Raw genomic sequence first — 22,962 nt, 5'->3', positions numbered from 1 at the left:
CATCACGTCCTTTACTTTTTATACAAATAAAACGTAGATTCCCACTGGTGGTCTGGCATAACTTTTCTAACGGAAACACAAACTAAATTTTCTTTTCAAAAAAAATCACAAACTAAATTTAATTTAGGTATTTCAGAAAAAATTATCAAGAAAGTACACAGACAGTGCTCATTAAACTACTGTGATAATCATTTAATGATATACATAAGTCAAATCATTATGCTGTACACCTTAAACTTATACTGTGCTGTATGTCCATTATATGTCAGTAAAACTGGAAAAGCAAAAAAAAAAGTACCCAGAAGGAAATAAGCCAAAATGGAAAAACTATTTTAACATACCTTCTAAAATTAATGACATATTTTAATTGTTTATTATCTCTGTTACAAATCTTACCTCAGGTTGTCCTATTCCAAGCAGTGATATGGCAAGTCCATAGACTACTAAGACGTAGTTAATCATGGCCAGGTTCAGTTGCTGTCAATTAAAATGCTCCAGTTAAACATCTGAACATAATTCTGCCCAATGTGCATCATACTAACTTGTTAGCCACAACAGTATAAAAGAAGCACAAAAATATCTTACTAATCACTGTGGGACAAAGACCAAACAGAATTAGAAAATACATTTTGCAAAGATATGCAGTTATCTTGCTATCAAGTATCTAAAACACAAAATCACTGTCTCAGAGTTCCCTGAAGGCATGGTTCATGACAGATAGAATAACTGATGTCATATTCTTTTGCATATTAATGGAATGAGTAACAGACTGTTATTTGCTCTCTTACAACCTTGCATATTTACCCAGCTAATAGTTTCTTTGTGGATGAAAATATGTGACTAAAGTGAGTCCAAATCCTTGACTTAGTACTCTAATAAGATAAAAAGCCAAGAGTTCTAATGAACACCAACTACAGTGCAAGGAGAGAGTCTAAACTTGGCTTCTATAACGACTGCAACCACAAAGGCTGAATCAGAGCGTTATCTGCTTCTCACAACCTGGAGTAAATTCAGCTGATCTCAGCAAGATGATACATTAGTACAATGAAGTCAAAGTGCTGGTTCCCTTCTACATTCATCTGAAACGCATTAGCATCGGTAAACAAGTTACCAGGAGGCAATTTCACCTTTATTTTTTGAGGATCTAAACCATTGAGCAACTCTGTGAAGGCCTGGGCAGCACTGCGGCAGCGCTGCTCCAACAAAGCCGTGTAACCATCCTGGATTAAGCTTCTCAGCATTTTCATTATATTAGCGAAATCCTGCAAAAAAGAAATTCTTTTTCAGTAAACCAGAGCTACACCTGCTTAGTGTAAAACTTAAGATGCCAACGTTCATCATCGGGCAGTTACACTTTATAACTGATCATAAAACATGTAAATACCCAAAGCCACCCTTTACGCGTTATACTCTTTTCTCAGCACAGCACCATTAAAGTGGAAATTGAAAGGTACTGCTTCACCATCTTAATCCCAACACTTCTAGTGCTGCCCATGACAAAGAAGGGTGGTTCACTTTACACTACGTGGTGCTAAGCTGTACTCACTTTTCCAGGCTAACCAGGCAGTATTTGGATGTTTTAACAGCTCAAATGGAGAACATCAGCCATCATTTAAATAAGTAAATTGTTTGGCCGAGACTAGAACAACTAGACAAATAAGAACAAGCTATCAATTTCCTGGTCACTACCAGATTTTAACAACTGCCCTCATGCCCTGGAACAAACCTAAATTCTCAGCAAGAAATGGTTATTTCAATCTGTAGCTCTACTCCTGCCTAACACGTACTTGAATATAACTAGATAATATTATCGGGAGAGATATTACTAGGTTAAATGCAAAGACAAGAGAATAAGGAAAAAAACTGCTATAATGTACCCTGAAATAAAGCGAGAAAAAAACTTTATAATTTGAATATACATGAGCACATACATTATAATTTGTATTCAGATTTTAGTTACATGGCAATAGCTATAGGCCACAAAAGTTCCATAAAGACTGGAGAGGCAAGCCTGGAGGCTAAGCTAGATCTCCCCACACCTTGCCATACATGCGTACACCGTTCAAGAGAGCAGAAAATGTAAATATTTGCGTGACATTCCTCACTGTTCCTAATGATAAGGATCCAAAAGGAGACCCCACTGCACAAAACACAGAGGGAAAAGCAGTCTGGTCACACATAAACAAAAGCTGCCTAGTGCTTTTCGTCCAATGAATCAAAGTTTAGGAGAACTTTCCCCCCAGAAAACACATGGAAAAGAGCAGCTCTCAAGTAAACTTGGTATTTGCTATACAGTATTTAAAAAGCTCAACGATCGCCACATCTATGTTAAGATAAGAATTTTAACAGTTATAGAAGATGACGTGCTATCCTCACACACACTTGTTTATTATTTATTATTCAGCCTTGGATGAACAGATTCCATTCTAATCTCTTTCATTCTAGAAAACAAATCCATTTGCCTCATGTTTCCATTGGAAATTATTTCTCTCAAAACAGTACAAATAAATGGCCTGCACTGAAAGCTCCATGAGAGCGGGCTGAATGGCAATGCCAGTCTTCAGCGTATGCAAGGGCCTAAAGAAAAGTGTGTTAAATGAACAAATCAAGGCTCAAAAATAACCATCATTTTTATTTAAATACTCTTTTGTCTTTACAATTTAAGTCCATCACAGTTTTTAGAATCAGTAAAATCAACATAAAATGACAATTTTAAAATCACCAACTGTTAGAAATTCTAAAAATGCTTTTATGCAACTAATTAGAAAGCTGTTGAAACCAATTAGGAAACTGATTAAAAATGCTTAACATGCTTCATTCCAATAGTCCTTAATAAGGTATCTGTCATATATACCTAACATAGTTAACAGAATTTTAAAATGACCCAGATAGGGCTTCCCTGGTGGTGCGGTGGTTGAGAGTCTGCCTGCCAATGCAGGGGACGCGGGTTCGAGCCCTGGTCTGGGAGGATCCCACATGCCGCGGAGCAACTCGGCCCGTGAGCCACAATTACTGAGCCTGCGTGTCTGGAGCCTGTGCTTGGCAACGAGAGGCCGCGATAGTGAGAGGTCCGCGCACCGCGATGAAGAGTGGCCCCCACTTGCCACAACTAGAGAAAGCCCTCACACAGAAACGAAGACCCAACACAGCCATACATACATACATACATACATACATACATAAATAAAAAGAATGTAAGCAGACAAGAATAGCATTAAAAAATATATAAAAAATTTTAAAAAAAATGACCTAGATATTAAAATGAGTGTTGTGTTTCATGTTAATATACATTTTTGGGGGGTGAAATTTAAATCCAACATTTTATTTTAGAAGAAATAGAACTGTATTTACATAAAGCATTGAAGTGTCAAAGCAGACTCACATGAATCACATTTAACCAAAAGAAACAATCTTTCACTGATAATACATAGTCTACAAGTATTCAATGACTGGAATAGTGATTAGCCATGGTTCTATAAATTCTAGATTCTGTAGGTTTCTATTTCTTCTTGAGTTAGTTTTTTGTTTGTTTGTTTGTTTTTAAATATTTTATTGATTGATTGATTGCTATGTTGGGTCTTCGTTTCTGTGCTAGGGCTTTCTCTAGTTGCGGCAAGTGGGGGCCACTCTTCATCGCGGTGTGCCGGCCTCTCACTATCGTGGCCTCTCTTGTTGTGGAGCACAGGCTCCAGACGCGCAGGCTCAGTAGTTGTGGCTCACGGGCCTAGTTGCTCCGCGGCATGTGGGATCCTCCCAGACCAGGGCTCGAACCCGTGTCCCCTGCATTAGCAGGCAGATTCTCAACCACTGTGCCACCAGGGAAGCCCCCTTGAGTTAGTTTTTATAAGCTGGATTTTTCTAGGAATTTGTTCATTTCATCTACATACTTTTTCAAATTTCCTGGTATAATGTTGTTCATAATAGTATTTTGATATAGTACTTGTAATATTGAAGGGTCTGTAGTAATGTATCCTTTTTCATTCTTTTTTTAAAAATATTTATTTATTTATTTATTTGGCTGCGCTGGGTCTTAGTTGCAGCATGCAGGAACTTTAGTTGTGCTGTGTGAGATCTAGTTCCCTGACCAGGGACTGAACCCGGGCCCCCTGCATTGGGAGCACAGAGTCTTAGCGACTGGACCACCAGGGAAGTCTCCTTTTTCATTCTTGAAATTGTTTTATTCTGTCTTCTTTTATTCCTTTCTTAAACAGTTTACACACTGATATGTAAATTTTATTTAGATTGTTAAAGAACTTTTAGCTTTGTAGATCCTTCTTTACCAGTTGTTCCATTTTCATTATTTTCTTTTTTGGAATTTTATTTTTTTATACAGCAGGTTCTTATTAGTTATCTATTTTATACATATTAGTGTATATATGTCAATCCCAATCTCCCAATTCATCACACCACCCCCCTCCCCGCCACTTTCCCCCCTTGGTGTACATACGTTTGTTCTCTACATCTGTGTCTCAATTTCTGCACTGCAAAATGGTTCATCTGTACCATTTTTCTAGGTTCCACAAATATGCATTAATGTACTATATTTGTTTTTCTCTTTCTGACTTACTTCACTCTGTATGACAGTCTCTAGATCCATCCACGTCTCTACAAATGACCCAATTTCGTTCCTTTTCACGGCTGAGTAATATTCCATTGTATATATGTACGACATCTTCTTCATCCATTCATCTGACGACGGGCATTTAGGTCGCTTCCATGTCCTGGCTATTGTAAATAGTGCTGCAATGAACACTGGGGTGCATGTGTCTTTTTGAATTATGGTTTTCTCTGGGTATATATATGCCCAGTAGTGGGATGGCTGGGTCATATGGTAATTCTATTTTTAGTTTTTCAAAGAACCTCCACACTGTTTCTCCATAGTGGCTGTACCAATTTACATTCCCACCAATGGTGCAAGACGGTTCCCTTTTCTCCACACCCTCTCCAGCATTTGCTGTTTGTAGATTTTCTGATTATGTCCATTCTAACTGGTGTGAGGTGATACCTCATTGTAGTTTTGATTTACATTTCTCTAATAATTAGTGATGTTGAGCACCTTTTCATGTGCTTCTTGGCCATCTATATGTCTTCTCTGGAGAAATGTCTATTCAGGTCTTCTGCTCATTTTTGGATTGGGTTGTTTGTTTTTTTAATATTCAGCTGCATGAGCTGTTTATATATTTTGGAGATTAATCCTTTGTCCGTTGATTCATTTGCAAATGTTTTCTCCCATTCTGAGGGTTGTCTTTTCGTCTTGTTTGTACTTTGCTTTGATGTGCAAAAACTTTTAAGTTTCATTAAGTCCCATTTGTTTATTTTTGTTTATCTTTCCATTACTCTACGAGATGGATCAAAAAAGATCTTGCTGTGATTTAAGTCAAAGAGTGTTCTTCCTATGTTTTCCTCTAAGAGTTTTATAGTGTCCAGTCTTACATTTAGGTCTCGAAACCATTTTGAGTTTATTTTTGTGTATGGTGTTAGGGAGTGTTCTAATTTCATTCTTTTACATGCAGCTGTCCAGTTTTCCCAGCACCACTTATTGAAGAGACTGTCTTTTCTGCATTGTATATCCTTGCCTCCTTTGTCATAGATTGGTTGCCCATAGGTGCGTGGGTTAATCTCTGGGCTTTCTATCCTGTTCCATTGATCTATATTTCTGTTTTTGTGCCAGTACCATATTGTCTTGATGACTGTAGCTTTGTAGTATAGTCTGAAGTCAGGGAGTCTGATTCCTCCAGCTCCGTTTTTTTCCCTCAAGACTGCTTTGGCTATTCGGAATCTTTTGTGTCTCCATACAAATTTTAAGATTTTTTTGTTCTAGTTCTGTAAAAAATGCCATTGGTGATTTGATAAGGATTGCACTGAATCTGCAGATTGCTTTGGGTACTAGAGTCATTTTCACAATACTGATTCTTCCAATCCAAGAACATGGTATATCTCTCCATCTGTTGGTATCATCTTTAATTTCTTTCATCAGTGTCTTATAGTTTTCTGCATACAGGTCTTCTGTCTCCCTAGGTAGGTTTATTCCTAGGTATTTTATTCTTTTTGTTGCAATGGTAAATCAGAGTGTTTCCTTAATTTCGCTTTCAGATTTTTCATCATTAGTGTATAGGAATGCAAGAGATTTCTGTGCATTAATTTTGTATCCTGCAACTTTACCAAATTCACTGATGAGCTCTATCAGTTTTCTGGTGGCATCTTTAGGATTCTCTATGTATAGTATCATGCCATCTGCAAACAGTGACAGTTTTACTTCTTCCTTTCCAATTTGTATTCCTTTTATTTCTTTTTCTTCTCTGATTGCCATGGCTAGAACTTCCAAAACTATGTTGAATAATAGTGGCGAGAGAGGACATCCTTGCCTTGTTCCTGACCTTAGAGGAAATGCTTTCAGTTTTTCTCCATTGAGAATGGTGTTTGCTGTGGGTTTGTCATATATGGCCTTTATGACGCTGAGGTAGGTTCCCTCTATGCCCACTTTCTGGAGAGTTTTTATCATAAATGGGTGTTGAATTGTGTCAAAAGCTTTCTCTGCATCTATTGAGATGATCATATGGTTTTTATTCTTCAGTTTGTTAATATGGTGTATCACATTGATTGATTTGCATATACTGAAGAATCCTTGCATCCCTGGGATAAATCCCACTTGATCATGGTGTATGATCCTTCTAATGTGTTGTTGGATTCTGTTTGCTAGTATTTTGTTGAGGATTTTTGCATCTATATTCATCAGTGTTATTGGTCTGTAACTTTCTTTTTTTGTAGTATCTTTGTCTGGTTTTCATATCAGGGTGATGGTGGCCTCATAGAATGAGTTTGGGAGTGTTCCTTCCTCTGCAATTTTTTGGAAGTTTGAGAAGGATGGGTGTTAACTCTTCTCTAAATGTTTGACAGAATTCACCTGTGAAGCCATCTGGTCCTGGACTTTTGTTTGTTGGAAGATTTTAATCACAGTTTCAATTTAATTACTTGTGATTGGTCTGTCCATATTTTCTATTTCTTCCTGGTTCAGTGTTGGAAGGTGATACCTAAGAATTGGTCCATTTCTTCCAGGTTGTCCGTTTTATTGGCATGGATTTGACTGTAGTAGTCTCTTAGGATGCTTTGTATTTCTGCGGTGTCTGTTGTAACTTCTCCTTTTTCATTTCTGATTTTATTGATTTGAGTCCTCTCCCTCTTTTTCTTGATGAGTCTGGATAATGGTTTATCAATTTTGTTTATCTTCTCAAAGAACCAGCTTTTAGTTTTACTGATCATTGCTATTGTTTTCTTTGTTTCTATTTCATTTATTTCTGCTCTGATCTTTCTTTCCTTCTACTAACTTTGGGTTTTGTTTGTTCTTCTTTCTCTAGTTCTTTTAGGTGTAAGGTTAGATTGTTTATTTCAGATGTTTGTTGTTTCTCAAGGTAGGATTGTATTGCTATAAACTTCCCTATTAGAACTGCTTTTGCTGCATCCCATAGGTATTGGATCATCATGGTTTCATTGTCATTTGTCTCTAGGTATTTTTTGATTTCCTCTTTGATTTCTTCAGTGATCTCTTGGTTGTTTAGTAATGTAGTGTTTAGCCTCCATGTGTTTGTGTTTTTTACGTTGTTTTCCCTGTAATTGATTTCTAATCTCAGAGTGTTGTGGTCAGAAAAGATGCTTGATATGATTTCAGTTTTCTTAAATTTAATGAGGCTTGATTCGTGACCCAAGATGTGATCTATCCTGGAGAATGTTCCATGCGCACTTGAGGAGAAAGTGTAATCTGCTGTTTTTGGATGGAATGTGCTATAAATATCAATTAAGTTTCTCTGGTCTACTGTGTCATTTAAAGCTTGTGTTTCCTTATTAATTTTCTGTTTGGATGATCTGTCCATTGGTGTAAGTGAGGTGTTAAAGTCCCCCACTGTTATTGTGTAACTGTCAATTTCCTCTTTTATAGCTGTTAGCAGTTGCCTCATGTATTGAGGTGCTCCTATGTTGGGTACATATATATTTATAATTGTTATATCTTCTTCTTGGATTGATCCCTTGATCATTATGTAGTGTCCTTCCTTATCTCTTGTAACATTCTTTATTTTAAAGTCTATTTTATCTGATATGACTATTGCTACTCCAGCTTTCTTTTTTTTTTTTTTTATAAATTTATTTATTTATTGTTGGCTTTGTTGGGTCTTCGTTTCTGTGCGAGGGCTTTCTCTAGTTGCGGCGAGTGGGGGCCACTCTTCATCGCGGTGCGCGGGCCTCTCACTGTCGCGGCCTCTCTTGTTGCGGAGCACAGGCTCCAGATGCGCAGGCTCAGTAGTTGTGGCTCGTGGGCCCAGTTGCTCCGCGGCATGTGGGATCTTCCCAGACCAGGGCTCGAATCCGTGTCCCCTGCATTAGCAGGCAGACTCTCAACCACTGCGCCACCAGGGAAGCCCTCCAGCTTTCTTTTGATTTCCACATGGATGGAATATCTTTTTCCATCCCCTCACTTTCAGTCTGTATGTGTCCCTAGGTCTGAAGTGGGTCTCCTGTAGACAGCATATATATGGGTCTTGTTTTTGTAATCATTCAGCAAGCCTGTGTCTTTTGGTTGGAGCATTTAATCCATTGACGTTTAAGGTCATTCTCGATATGTATGTTCCTATTACCATTTTCTTAATTGTTTTGGGTTTGTTTTTGTAGGTCCTTTTCTTCTCTTGTGTTTCCCACATAGAGAAGTTCCTTTAGCATTTGTTGTAGAGCTGGTTTGGTGGTGCTGAATTCTCTCAGCTTTTGCTTGTCTGTAAAGCTTTTGATTTCTCCATCAAATCTGAATGAGATCCTTGCCGGGTAGAGTAATCTTGGTTGTAGGTTGTTCCCTTTCATCACTTTAAATGTGTCATGCCACTCCCTTCTGGCTTGTAGAGTTTCTGCTGAGAAATCAGCTGTTAACCTTATGGGCGTTCCCTTGTATGTTATTTGTCATTTTCCCCTTGCTGCTTTCAATAATTTTTCCGTGTCTTTAATTTTTGCCACTTTGATTACTATGTGTCTCGGTGTGTTTCTCCTTGGCTTTAACCTGTATGGGACTCTCTGCACTTCCTGTATGTGGGTGGCTATTTTCTTTCCCACGTTAGGGAAGTTTTCAACTATAATCTCTTCAAATATTTTCTCTGGTCCTTTCTCTCTCTCTTCTCCTTCTGGGACCCCTATATAATGTGAATGTTGTTGCGTTTAATGTTGTCCCAGAGGTCTCTTAGGCTGTCTTCATTTCTTTTCATTCTTTTTTCTTTATTCTGTTCCACAGCAGTGAATTACACCATTCTGTCTTCCAGGTCACTTATCTGTTCTTTTGCCTCAGTTATTCTGCTATTGATTCCTTCTAGTGTAGTTTTCATTTCAGTTATTGTATTGTTTATCTCTGTTTGTTTGTTCTTTAATTCTTCTTCTAAGTCTTTGTTAAACATTTCTTGCATCTTCTCGATCTTTGCCTCCATTCTTTTTCCGAGGTCCTGGATCATCTTCACTATCATTTTTCTGAATTCTTTTTCTGGAAGGTTGCCTGTCTCCACTTCATTTAGTTGTTTTTCTGGGGTTTTATCTTGTTCCTTCATCTGGCACATAGCCCTCTGCCTTTTCATCTTGTCTGTCTTTCTGTGAATGTGGTTTTTGTTCCACAGGCGCAGGATTGTAGTTCTTGCTTCTGCTGTCTGCCCTCTCTTGGATGAGGCTATCTAAGAGGCTTGTGCAAGTTTCCTGATGGGAGGGACTGGTGGTGGGTAGAACTGGGTGTTGCTCTGGTGGGCAGAGCTCAGTAAAACTTTAAGCTGCTTGTCTGGTGATGGGTGGGGCTGGCTTCCCTCCCTGTTGGTTGTTTGGCCTGAGGTGACCCAACAATGGAGCCTACCCGGACTCTTTGGTGGGGCTAATGGAGGACTCTGGGAGGGCTCACGCCAAGGAGTACTTCCCAGAACTTCTGCTGCCAGCGTCCTTGTCCCCACAGTGAGCCACAGCCACCCCCCACCTCTGCAGGAGACCCTCCAACACCAGCAGGTAGGTCTGGTTCAGTCTCCTTTGGGGTCACTGCTCCTTCCCCTGGGTCCCGATGTGCACACTACTTTGTGTGTGCCCTCCAAGAGTGGATCTCTGTTTCCCCCAGTCCTGTCAAAGTCCTGTAATCAAATCCCGCTAGCCTTCAAAGTCTGATTCTCTGGGAATTCCTCCTCCTGTTGCCGGACCCCCAGGTTGGGAAGCCTGACGTGGGGCTCAGAACCTTCACTCCAGTGGGTGGACTTCTGTGGTATAAGTGTTCGCCAGTCTGTGAGTCACCCACCCAGCAGTTATGGGATTTGATTTTATTGTGATTGCACCCTTCCTACCGTCTCACTGTGGCTTCTCCTTTGGATGTGGTGTATCTTTTTTGGTGAGTTCCAGTGTCTTCCTGTCGATGACTGTTCATCAGTTAGTTGTGGTTCTGGTGCTCTCGCAAGAGGGAGCGAGAGCACGTCCTTCTACTCCACTATCTTGAACCAATCTCCTTCACTATTTTCTACTTTGTTATTTCCTTCTACTTTCTTTGGGTTTTTTTCCTTGCTCTTGGAATAAATGTATCACTAATCTAAAAGTCTTTATTCCTTTAATACATACATTTACCTTGATAAATTTCCTTCAAAGTAATATCAAAGTTGTATCCCTTGCATTTTTTTATTGAGAGAGAAGTACAGAGATTCCATATACCCCTTTGCCCCTTACATGGATAGCTTCCCCCATCATCAAAATCACTCCTCAGAATGGTATATTGGGTTGGCAAAAAAGTTCCTTCAGTTTTTAAGTAAAAATAAAAGACATTTTTCATTTTCACCACGAACTTTATTGAACAACATATTCACCATTTTTTTCCACTACCTTCTGCCATTTTTCAGGCAACTTCATAATTCCATCTTCCCAAAACTTTTTATCTTTTTGAGCAAAAAACTATTCCAGGTGCCTTTTACAGTCTTGCAGGGAATTGAAATTTTTTCCATTAAGAGAGTTTTGTAAAGACCAAAGTAAATGGAAATCCAAAAGTGCAATGTCTGGTGAATATGGCAGATGAAATCAAAACTTCCCAGCCAAGCTCTAACAGTTTTTGCCTGGTCATCAAAGAAACATGCAGTCTTGCGTTATCTTGATGGAAGATTATGCATTTTCTGTCAACTAATTCTGGACACTTTTTATCGAGTGCTGCTTTCAGTTGGTCTAACTGGGAGCAGTACTTGTTGGAATTAATCGTTTAGTTTTCCAGAAGGAGCTCATAATAGAGGACTACGTTCCAATTCCACCGTATGCACAACATCACCTTCTTTGGAGGAAGACCAGCCTTTGGTGTCGTTGGTGGTGGTTCATTTCGCTTGCCCCACGATCTCTTCTGTTCCACATTACTGTACAGCATCCACTTTTCATTGCCAATCACAATTTGTTTTAAAAACAGAATGTTTTCATTACGTTTTAGTAGAAAATCATATGTGGAAATATGGTCAAGAAGGTGTGTTTTGCTTAACTTATGTGGAACCCAAAAATCAAAGAGATGAAAATAACCAAGCCGGTGCAAATGATTTTCAACGCTTGATCTGGATATTTTCAGTATGTCGGCTATCTCCCATGTGGTATAACGTTGACTGTTCTCAATTAATGTCTCAATTTGATCGCTATCAACTTCAACTGGTCTACCCGACCATGGAGCATCGTCCAACGAGAAACCTCCAGCACAAAACTTCACAAACCACTTCTGACATGTTCAGTCAGTCACAGCACCTTCGCCATACACTGCACAAATCTTTTTTGCATTTCAGTTGCACTTTTACCTTTCTTGAAATAATAAAGCGTAATATGCTGAAAATGTTGCTTTTTTCTTCCACCTTCAATATTAAAATGGTTACACAAAAATTCACCAATTTTGAAAAGTTTTTTTTAAATGCACACTGATATGACAGCTGTCACATACAATCAAAACTGTTTTGAATGAAGTTAAAGACAACTAAGTGCTACTAGAGCCATCTTACATAAAAAACCAAATAAGGGACTTCCCTGGTGGTGCAGTGGTTAAGAAGCCGTCTGCCAATGCAGGGGACCTGGGTTCGAGCGCTGGTCCAGGAAGATCCCACATGCCGCGGAACTAAGCCCATGTGCCACAACTACGGAGCCTGTGCTCTAGAGACCGTGAGCCACAACTACTGAGCCCGCGTGCCACAACTACTGAAGCCTGTGCACCTAGAGCCCATGCTCCGCAGCAAGAGAAGCCACCGCAATGAGAAGCCCGCGCACCACAACAAAGAGTAGCCCCTGCTCATTGCAACTACAGAAAGCCCACGCACAGCAACGAAGACCCAACGCAGCCAAAAATAAATAAATAAAAAATATTTAAAAAAAAATGTTTGCTCTTTAATGGTTCTATAGTAAGTGTAATAAAACCGCAGGTGCTTAAACCTTTTAAAATGATTTAAACCTTCTTAAAATATTTAACTTAAAAGTTAACACTTTGGGAAGACTTGCTTCTTCCTTTTAAATCTATGGGAAACAAACAATTTTGTATTCAGTATTCAGTAAACATTAGTTAAATCTCTGGTTCACACACTTACCAAGTTAAAACATAAATTAGTGACGATTTGGTTTCTTAGCAATCATCTATTAAATTATATGTTCATAACTAAAATTATTAAAAAATAAACTTTAGAGATGTACACGATTAGACTTAATTCATGTGAAAAATGTTATGTTCAAAGAGTTTGCTTTTCCATTAGAAAAGCCTTTGCCTTTACCTGGTGTGCAGCTCTGGAGGATTTAGAAAACTGTTTCTCCAAGATGTTTTTCAAATCTACTGGTAAACTCCCTTGTGAACCAGAACTAAAAGAGAAAAGCACTGTTTTGAATTATTTTAAAATAAAACAATCCTGCTTCTTATATAAAGAAAAAAATACTTACTGAAGGTCATTTTAAACACTTAGTAAATGGAGAGTCACAAGTTCCTAAATAGAAATATTACCAAGATGCCAATTCTCTCCAAATTAATTTCTAAATCCAATAAAAATCCCTATAAATTTACTGGGGAAAGGGGACCAGATGAACTGATTATTCAGATGTTATAAAAGAACAGCTTTAAAAAAAAAAAAAAGAAAGAAATTGGGGGATTTACACTGATTACCTGAAGTTATTACAAATCTAAAGTCATCAATAACAACAAAGTCATGAAACAAGAAATGTGCCCCAAAACACTGCAAAGATGATCCATTTCATATGAAAATCTGTTAATAAGATATAACCTTTTCAGAAAGTCTGACCCCCAATGCTGGTGAGGGTAAGGAAGATTCAGGTACTCCAGGTGGTGTTTTCTGACACCACATGTGTGGGTTTCTGACACCACATACCTGTCATGTTTCCACACCGATTCTCCAATACCAACTGAGTGTCCAACAATTCAATTCTGACACCAACTCTGGAGTTAAGAACTCAGGCCCCACAGGTTAAAGGCTCAGTCCCACAAGACTGCCCTCACTTCAGCCACAATGGGGTACCCAGGCTACCCATACTTCTGCCCTGTCAACTACAAATTCAGGGGTTCCCGTGACTACCCTTTGGGTTCAACTACTCCCCAGGACAACTCACAGAACTCAGGAAAGCGCTCTACTTACCATTACCAGTTTATTGTTAAGGATGTAAGTCAGGAGCAGCTCAGTGGAAAAGATGCATGGGAAGGTGTAGGGGAAGGGGGTGCCTCAGAGCTTTCACACAGTCCCAGAGCGCACCAGCGCCCCAGCATCTCGATGTATTCACCAACCAGAAGCTCCCTGAGCCCCTATGTTTAGAGGTTCTTACTGACGTTTCATTACACAGGCATCAATGATTTAATTACTGGACATTGGTGACTAAACTCAATTTCTTGCTCCCTTCTTCTCCCCAAAGATCAGGGGTGGGGCTGAAAAGTTCCAACCAATCACACGCTTTATCTTTCTGGTGACCAGTCTCAATCCTGAAGGTAGGGACCCAGCCTTGGATCACTTTATTAGTATAAACTCAAGTAGAGAGGAAGGGGCTCATTATAAATAACGAAAGACTCTCTCATCACTGAGGAAATTCCAAGGGTCCTAGGAGCCCTGTGCCAGGAACCGGGGACATAGACCGAATATATAAATATTTTTATTATACCACACCCTCTCATAGCTTAGTGGGAGTGTGAACACTGCTTATTTTTTGAGAGGAGAATTTGGCAGTATCTATCAAAGTTAAAATTACACATCCCCTTTGACAGCAGTTCCACTCTAGAAATTTCTCCTTCACACACATCTATACTAGGCAATATCCTGCAGTCATGAAAATGACGGATGTAGATCTCCATGGTCTGACGTGGAAAGGGAGTCAAGGCATTTTGAAAGAGATAAAAGCAAGCTGTAGCCAGAAGAGTTCCAACAACAATGAAAACTATAGTGTTAACAATAATGATAGTTAAAGTGTATTGAGCATTTACCATGTTCCAGGGCTCTAAGTATTTCCCATTTAGTTGTTAAATAACCTCATGAAGTAGACATAATCAAGAAGAGCATTCAGTTTGAAAACAGAAACAAAATATCAGGAAAATAAATTTATCTTTAACACAACAGGTTAAAGTTATAAAACTGTGCATTCAAAGAATGAGCATGTATTGGGTTTTGGTTTCCTTTTATGATGAGGGAAGGGGGGCAAGGAGGAAGACTCAGGACTTTTCTAACAAATAACAGAACAACAAAAGGCACTATGGCCTTGCTTTGTATTTAACTTTTGAGGCACCATCAAAAAACGGTCACTTTTTAAAAACAGGGCTTTACTAATTTCTCTTAGTGCTTTGATATTCAAAGCATTCTCCTTTAAGCACCTAGCAAGTAATCAGCCTTAAGAAATGAAGAGAAAACTGAAAACTAGTGGAACTGTGGCAAAAATGGCTTTGCAGTTTCTCCAGCACCACTTTCATTGATTTCATGAATTTCTGTATCTGTTATAAGATTTACAATTTCACTTTGCAATCAATTTACATCTTTGTAGCTAACGGGAGATTAACTCTAAAGATTGGTGGCAAGAGTTCCTACTGCTAATTTGGGGGGGATGTTTGGTAGAATGAATTTTCTAAGTGGTCGGTTCATTAGTAAATCCTTGCCTATGAATATACAGATAGCCACACCTGTGTATGCAAAGTTAAGTTCCCAGATGGCCAAGAAATTGCTAACAGCAAGTTTCTAAAGCAAGGCACTAGAGAAGGGAGTCAGAGAGAGGGGAAATAAAGCAAACAGGGAAGGAGACTAAGTTTTCACTTTATACTTATCTGAATCTTTTTTCCTCTTATGAGCCTGTATTTTGGAATTTTAAAAAATTAGAGCTTCCCTGGTGGCGCAGTGGTTGAGAATCTGCCTGTCAATGCAGAGGACACGGGTTCGAGCCCTGGTCTGGGAAGATCCCACATGCCGTGGAGCAACTAGGCCCATGAGCCACAACTACTGAGCCTGCGCGTCTGGAGCCTGTGCTCTGCAACAAGAGAGGCCTCGACAGTGAGAGGTCCACGCACCGCGATGAAGAGTGGCCCCCACTCGCCGCAAATGGAGAAAGCCCTCGCACAGAAACAAAGACCCAACACAGCCAAAAATAATTAATTAATTAATTAATTAATTAATACTGATATATCTCGGATTATATGACTTTCAGAACTCAGTATTAACACAGGATTAATACTCCTTTAGCCAAAAATGACCCTCTCCTAATAAAGACATGCCGTGCTATTTGAAAGGGATTTTTATTACTTATCATAGTACACATATGTAAAGGTAGCTACTACTAGAAAGAGATTTATTTTTCCTTTTTTCTTGGGAGGAGGGCATTACAGAAACGAAACAAAACAAAAAAAACCCCTTACATTAAAAAACATACCTGAACTTCTCCAATTCATTGTTTCGGGATTTTTGTTTTCCTTTATATTTTGGAGGCTGACCTGCGAATACAAAAGTATTTGTTCCTGAAATCTGTACATAAAAATCTACAAGCTTGAAAGTAAAACAATTTTTAAAAATGTAAATTGGAATAAGAAAGCAAAGGAGGCAACACGGTATGTGAGTCTAACTATAAACAGGTAAGCCAAAAAAAAGAAGCTACTGATGATGTTTCTCTATGTATGCTATAAAATTATTATAAAGATAAATTATAATGATGATTATCATTTAGTCCTACAGTAGATATAGAAGAGATACAGGCTGTAGTTCCTGTTCTCAGGTAGTTTACAATCAGATGGGAAGAAAAGACAGTCACTTCACCAATTAAATAACAATCCCCATTAAGAAGAAAAGAAGATGCATTGTTACTGAAATATTTATTCCATAGTAACTGCTCTTGTAACTCCTAGAAGGGAAAAATCACTTAAGCTGAAGTGGCTGGGAAACGCCTTAGTGGGGATGCAGCATTTGTATTTAGTTTTAAGGAACAAGTAGGATTTGCAAAGAATGGGCCAAATGAAGTTTTATTTTAAGAAACACTAAGTAAACCTGTGTGACTGGGCGAGTTAAGTAAGGATAGGTTGAAACGGGCTGCAAGCCAGGCAGGCTGCTATGAGTGTTTACAGGCCCAGGGCCTCTGACTCCCCAGCTTTGCGAGCTCAGCCTTCGTCCCACTGAAAGGGGGAGAGAGCCACTGTACGCTTTGGGGCAGGGGAGTCACACGTGCAAAGTTGTGTAGAAGAGAGCACAGCAGTAGGGACCAGGTGTCTCTGAGGGAAGCTTTGGGAGAGATGGCAGAGGCAAGTCAGAGCCTATGTATTAGGGAGGGGATGAGAGCCTGAGCTCTGATGGTCTCAGAAAACAAAAGAGGCTTCTAGAAAGAAAGAAGAGTTCTAGTTTGATTTCTACTGTGTGACCTAGGGCAAAACTATTTAACCTAACCCTGGGACCTCAATTTTTTTGACTGAATATAGATGCGGAAGTATGGATGGTATTTAAATTATTTAAATGTGCTATCTGATAATAATGGTCTAAGAAATACCAATCAATTAAAAGCTGTTTTCAAAAAAACGGTGTTATTCTCAAAGGTTTTTCACGTGCTATCAAGTCACATCAGGTAAGACAAACACCTGCGTTTCCCCCTCTCTGTAACTGTGCTGAAGTGCTAACCAGTAGTTAAGTGGTTGGATACGCAGCACTGGAGCCTAAGAGAAGATAGAGCTGCAGGAAGAAAAAGACAGAAATGGCTGCCAGAAGTAAAAACACTGAAAAAAATAAACAAATGAACCAAAAAACAAGTGGAAGGAAAAGAGAGCAACAGGATCACTAACTAGAAGGTCAACAATCTCACCACAGTAACTCTGAAAGGAGCACATGAAAGCTTGAGATAAGTAACCTGTGTGTAACAACAACTTTGAGTTGCTGAATTCTCTCAAACTCTGTTTTAAAAGGCAGAGAAGAATAACCCACTTAGAACGATTTCTCTCAAAAGCTGGGAGTGGGCTTCCCTGGTGGTGCAGTGGTTGAGAGTCTGCCTGCTAATGCAGGGGGCACGGGTTTGAGCCCTGGTCTGGGAGGATCCCACATGCCACAGAGTGACTGGGCCCGTGAGCCACAGCTACTGAGCCTGCGCGTCTGGAGCCTGTGCTCCGCGACAAGAGAGGCCACAATAGTGAGAGGCCCGCGCACCGCGATGAAGAGAAGCCCCCGCTTGCCACAACTGGAGAAAGCCCTCGCACAGAAACAAAGACCCAACACAGCCAAGAATTAATTAATTAATTAATTAATAAAAAAAAAAAAAAAAAAAAGCTGGGAGTATAAACGGAGACTGAGAAATAAACGAGGCATGAGTATCCAGTTCTCTGGAACCCTTCATTTCCCAAAGATGCCAAGTAGACAAGGTCTGGCTGTGTGTCTGCGTATTTTCTAGATGCATAAATAAACATATGCACTAAGCACATACAATTTAAATAAACTAGTATTAGGCTAAAGCATCCATTCTCAACAGGGGTGACATCAGCCCCAAGAGAGTCGTAACTGGTTATTGGAAGATGAAAAAAATCCATTTTTATATATAAAGCACACATGTACATACAGTACATAAACAGATAAACAGTATCCGTGATATTAAAGTTTCACGAGGGGAGGGTAATTAGGGGAAAAAAGTGTCTAAAAAGGCTCTGGGAGCAGGGGGTAGATAATGAAATAAAAGTTGAGAAACACTGGCCTAGTGGAAATTAGGTAGCAGACTAAGAAGAGCGCCATTTTTCTTCTCCATTCCTTTATTTGGTTTTCCAAAATTAAATTTATTAAACAATATGAAAAGACTGAGCGTTGATTTCAAATAAACATTCAATGTTTTCTCAACACAGAAGCATTGTAAAGTAAAAGGAGAACAACAGCAAATATAAGTGAGGCTTGTGAGAATTTTAGGGCATGGAAGTTGAGGCAACACTACGCTAATTCAGCAACAATTTACATATGGGAAAAAGACTCACTTGATGGTGGTAGAAATTCAGGATGACAGTCACAATCATCTACCTTCAAAGCTTCATCTGCCACCTACCATGAAAATAAAATTAGTGACACTTTCAAAAAAATAGAGCCATGAACAATTCAATAGCTAAATAATAAAACTGAGTAGCAAAGAATTTATCCCAGTGCCTAGAATACTCAGCTTTACCAAATGAATAAACAAACTGATAACTACTGAACAATTAATACTATCACATCTTTCCTTATTCTCTTCTCCCTAACTGAATACAGCTTCTTTGAGACTTTCATTATTAACAACAGAAGGACTTTACAGCAGGTTGGGAAAGTTCCCTTCAATGCGTACTACATATCTAACCCGAAAACACCAATTCCCTTTTTTCCCCTCAAACCCTGGAAAGAAATATAAATGTGAACTTGGTGATACCTGCTGAGCTCTGAGTGCACTACAGTTCAGGAAAACTCAGACACAGGTCATCTGGGACACTGATCACAGAGCCAGGCTATAGGCTTAGAGGTGCGTACTGGTTTCCATTATCACAAAAATATTATTGTAAAAATATAAGACTACCTATACTTGAAATAATTCTAATTTTAGTTTTTAACTGAGCTTACCTTTGGATTCTGATTACCACCGTTTGCCATTTCGTGGTTAGTTTTTCTGGAATTTTTTTCAGTCTCCACAAAGTTAAGTGAAGTACTAAATGCAGGTGCTGATAAACTAGGTATGTAGGCCCTGAGTGGTAATAAAAGAAATAATCATTTTTAAAAAATTATTTTTAAAAAATTATCCTTCAAACAAAGAGGTTTCAGCAAGTAAAGCCTTTTTACCTTGAAAGCAAGGTAATACTGTTTCAAAAAGAATCTCTACCTGTGAGATTGGGTTTCATACATAAATATTACTTTAAATTTTGGTATTAAAAACTCCAAATAGATTAAGAACAGTTCAAGAAATGTATTCTGGTTTCTAATTTTAAAATAAGTTAAGTCTCCCTGCTATAAATTTAACAGCTTCAATATCTTAGGCATTTAAGCATGTGGGAAAAGCTTAATCTATTTTAAGTGCCAAGTGAAAAACGTAGAATCCTGGCTGCTATTTGTTTTCTTATGAGCACACTCAAGTCCATCTGCTGCCTATTTCTAACAGAAGTGTCTCGGCCTTTGGAAAGACATCAGGAGGCTGGAAGCAGATGTTTCCAGGACAGAGGTGAGGGGTAAAAGGCACAGACTGAGCCCCGCTCTCTGCTGCCAGGAGCCTCGTGGCTAAACTGATGCCACTCAAGCGCAGTAACGTCCAGTTAACATTTCACGCCTCTTCTCCCATAGGCTTAGGCTACGGCTCTCCGATATACACATATGCAAAGAGTTCAGCCAAACAGTAAGCAAAACAAATCAGGCCAATCACAGGTCGCCTGATCTTACAAACACTTTAAAAACCTTTCTCATCCTTCCATCTCCAACTTTGTTGTGGTGGCTATTATCTACTAAAGCATCAAAAAGCAATTCTTAAACTCAGAGCAAAACCATTCCAAGTAACAGCTACTGATCTGATATTAACTCACCTGCTTTCATAGAAGGCTTTAATTGGATTCCTAGTTGGTGTTCGACCTACAAAAATGAATCACACACACACGTAGTAATCAGTGGATTGGCAACACATATTTTAAAAGATTTTCACATTTCTTTTAAGCTGACAGTAAGAATATCAAATTTAGGGAACTGAAAAATAAACCTAAACAATTTTACACTTCTGGATGTTTTTAGTTTTAGAATGATGTCAACAAAATGTTACACAAACCTTATCTGACATCTCATTTTATGTGATCATTGACTAGATGCAGCAATATATAAATCTCCATCAGAGACAGTACCTGTCTTCAAGGAGCTCACAATCTTATAATCATGTTCTGTTGGATGACAACATCTGCTAGTGAAATAGGACTGCTCAGCTCAGCTTCATAAGACACTAACTACCCAAAGAAGAAATAACAGGAAAGATCTATATGCTGAAAGCACAGAATGAAAGCATTCAGGTACTGTGAACGCAAAACGACTTAGGAGAGAAAACAAGGGTAAAATGAAAATCTGGAATTCCTAGCCTGCACACTAATTTATGATGTACCTATGTATATATATACATTCAGCATGCTACAGAATTAGCCACAAACTTGGTGCAAAAACATCAAACAACTCTATTGAAGGGCCTTTTCTTTAGGAAATAAGTATAATAATGGAGAAAAAAATCTTAAACTTTGTTTCAAAAGGCTTTACTTCATTCAAAATTTCAAGAAAGTGTATTTTTCTACGGAAGAATAAATAATAATTTGTTGCTGTTTCAAATAAAAAGTACAAATCATTTATTATTACCTATTGGAATACAATACTAACAAAATTCTACATGAATAGAAATGAAAAACTTAACTGAGTTAACCGAAATAACATAAAGGAAGTACAAATCATCTGAGAATTGATTTATGGTCCTCCATTAATCCAAGAAACCCACCTTCAAAAGTTTTAAAGGGAATTCGACTGTAACCAAAAGAATCTTAGGTGAAATACCTTGCAGGTCTTCTATTTGTTTTTGTAACTTTACATGCTGCTGAATTAGATCCTTGATTCCCTCAGGGTCATTTTTACAGAGTTTTTGAGCTTTTATGTTTGCTTGCAGGGCCCAGTCATATTCCCCCAGCATAGAAAGAGCAGCACAATAACGATAATGACCCTGTTCCAAAAAGATAAATTCAATTTTTTCTCAAAAATATGCTCAAGTTAAAGAAAATAGATAAGGAAAAAATATTTTGCTTGAAAACTGATTAGTTACTTAAAATGTTAGATTAGGATCCTATCAATAAAAAAAAATAAACAAAAATGTTAATACCTCTCAGGAAATAAAGTCACCTAAATGAGTTAAATGAAAAGCTACGAATAGTATTCATAATAATTTTTAACAACTGACTAGAGATCAGTGTTTCTGCTTAAGAGATTTTTGTACCCCCCACAAAGAAAATAATTCAACCTTTACTGTACGTAAGAAAGAAATACACTATTTTTATGCCAAATTAAGTATAAAAATGATGCATTATAAAAAACTTAATTTTTTTCAAAATACTTTTAGGCAGTAATAGTCTCTAAGTCATTACACTCCCTACACTTCTGAAGTCAAAAGAGTTAGAGCTGGGAGGAACAATCAGCCTCTGCAGTAGTTTTCCAACCCTGCTGAAGAGCATGGGCACAGATAAGGGGTGCATCTATTAATTCCATCTTTCTTAATCAGCTTTTAATTATTTTACCTCTAAGTATAGAGTTCTTGGCTTTAAGAAAAGATCCAAAAACCACTGATTTACTCTTAATTCCAATGACCAGGTTGTTTGTTTTATTGCTACAGAACCATAGTCCTGGCTGGTCCCATTTATGCGTTCTGGGAAATCTTCTATATCAAGCATGAACATTTTAATCTAGAAAGCTAATATTACCAAACCTGGGGCTAACTCAGCCAACCCCTCTTGTAGCTACTCCCAAACCAAACTCCCATTTTAGGCACAGTATCTCCATTTAAGAAGTGATTTACAAGTGAGAGAGGCTAGAAACTGGCCTAATGCCACATTTATTTAGAGCCAAACCAAAGAACTTGTATCTTAGGACTCCAGGTCCAGAGCTCTTTCCTCTTTACTACACATTTTACAGAGAACATTCTGATTCTACGAGAAAATATGAAATCAGAAATAAGTGGTCCTTTTAAGAAAGATGCGACTTTCACTAAAAGAAGCCAGAAACAACCAAAGGACCTCTGTTTATGCAGGTTTAGAGCGTATATAATCCTACTCTGGTGCACCAACCCAACCTGTTCCAGGGCATTTCTTAGCCAGGCTCTTTAGGCTCAGATCAAAGATCCCAATTCAGATTGCATTTGGTTAAACACTGCTTTTCCTCCAAAGGCATAAGATAAAGAGTTCTCACAGATACGCTACAAGACCAAAATTCTATCCACTAAGCATATATCAAATTCAAAGTTTAAATAACTGCATTAAAAAAAAATCACAGCATAGGAAATTATGAGAGATTATAAACCTTACCTGCTAAATTTGTAGAAAACGCTTCATTTCTTTCTCTTTTCCACTCACCTTTCTCATCTTTTACTGGGTCCTTTTCCCTAAACTCTGTAAAACCCAGTGTAACTTCTATCAGTTGAGAAAGGAGTTTATTCAGATCTCTCTGCTGAAGTTGTCTGAATGAAGCTTAAATTAAAGGTATCTCAGAAAGTTTCTTGAACCCAATTACAAAGGAAGTTTTGCTCTTCTCTGACATTATCTCATTCTCTATCACATATACAGTTCATCTGACTAGCATCCCCTCCTCCTGTGGGCCATCATGTCCCTACTCCACACAGTAATGCCCCCACTAGTGCCCCCAGCTCAACAATGGCTGGCAGGGTAGAAGCATAGCTGTGACCCAGGAGACTGGCCAATCCAAATGCACCACTTCCCAAGTCACAGTAATTGATCCACAGGTGGGCACATGGCTCAAC

At 38.6% G+C, this 22,962-nt stretch overlaps 1 protein-coding gene across 12 annotated transcripts in view; it reads right to left on the bottom strand.

Moving 5' to 3' along the window:
* Positions 1-22,962, bottom strand: part of TTC3 (tetratricopeptide repeat domain 3) — a 144,139-nt gene that overhangs the window by 73,351 nt on the left and 47,826 nt on the right. For all 12 annotated transcript variants that reach the window (XM_007183754.2, XM_007183757.2, XM_057545599.1 and 9 more), the window contains 8 exons: positions 20,997-21,159; positions 20,000-20,045; positions 19,053-19,173; positions 18,443-18,506; positions 15,886-15,946; positions 12,756-12,840; positions 1,128-1,262; positions 397-477 (listed from right to left, as the gene is read on the bottom strand). In XM_007183754.2, the coding sequence (XP_007183816.2) occupies positions 397-477; positions 1,128-1,262; positions 12,756-12,840; positions 15,886-15,946; positions 18,443-18,506; positions 19,053-19,173; positions 20,000-20,045; positions 20,997-21,159 (756 nt within the window). The remainder of the gene's footprint in view (positions 1-396; positions 478-1,127; positions 1,263-12,755; positions 12,841-15,885; positions 15,947-18,442; positions 18,507-19,052; positions 19,174-19,999; positions 20,046-20,996; positions 21,160-22,962) is intronic.

Source organism: Balaenoptera acutorostrata, chromosome 4 (assembly GCF_949987535.1).
Source record: "Balaenoptera acutorostrata chromosome 4, mBalAcu1.1, whole genome shotgun sequence".
Taxonomy (NCBI): Eukaryota; Metazoa; Chordata; class Mammalia; order Artiodactyla; family Balaenopteridae; genus Balaenoptera; species Balaenoptera acutorostrata.
The sequence above is the reverse complement of the archived record's forward strand: the minus strand, read 5'-3'. Positions and strand labels throughout refer to the sequence as shown.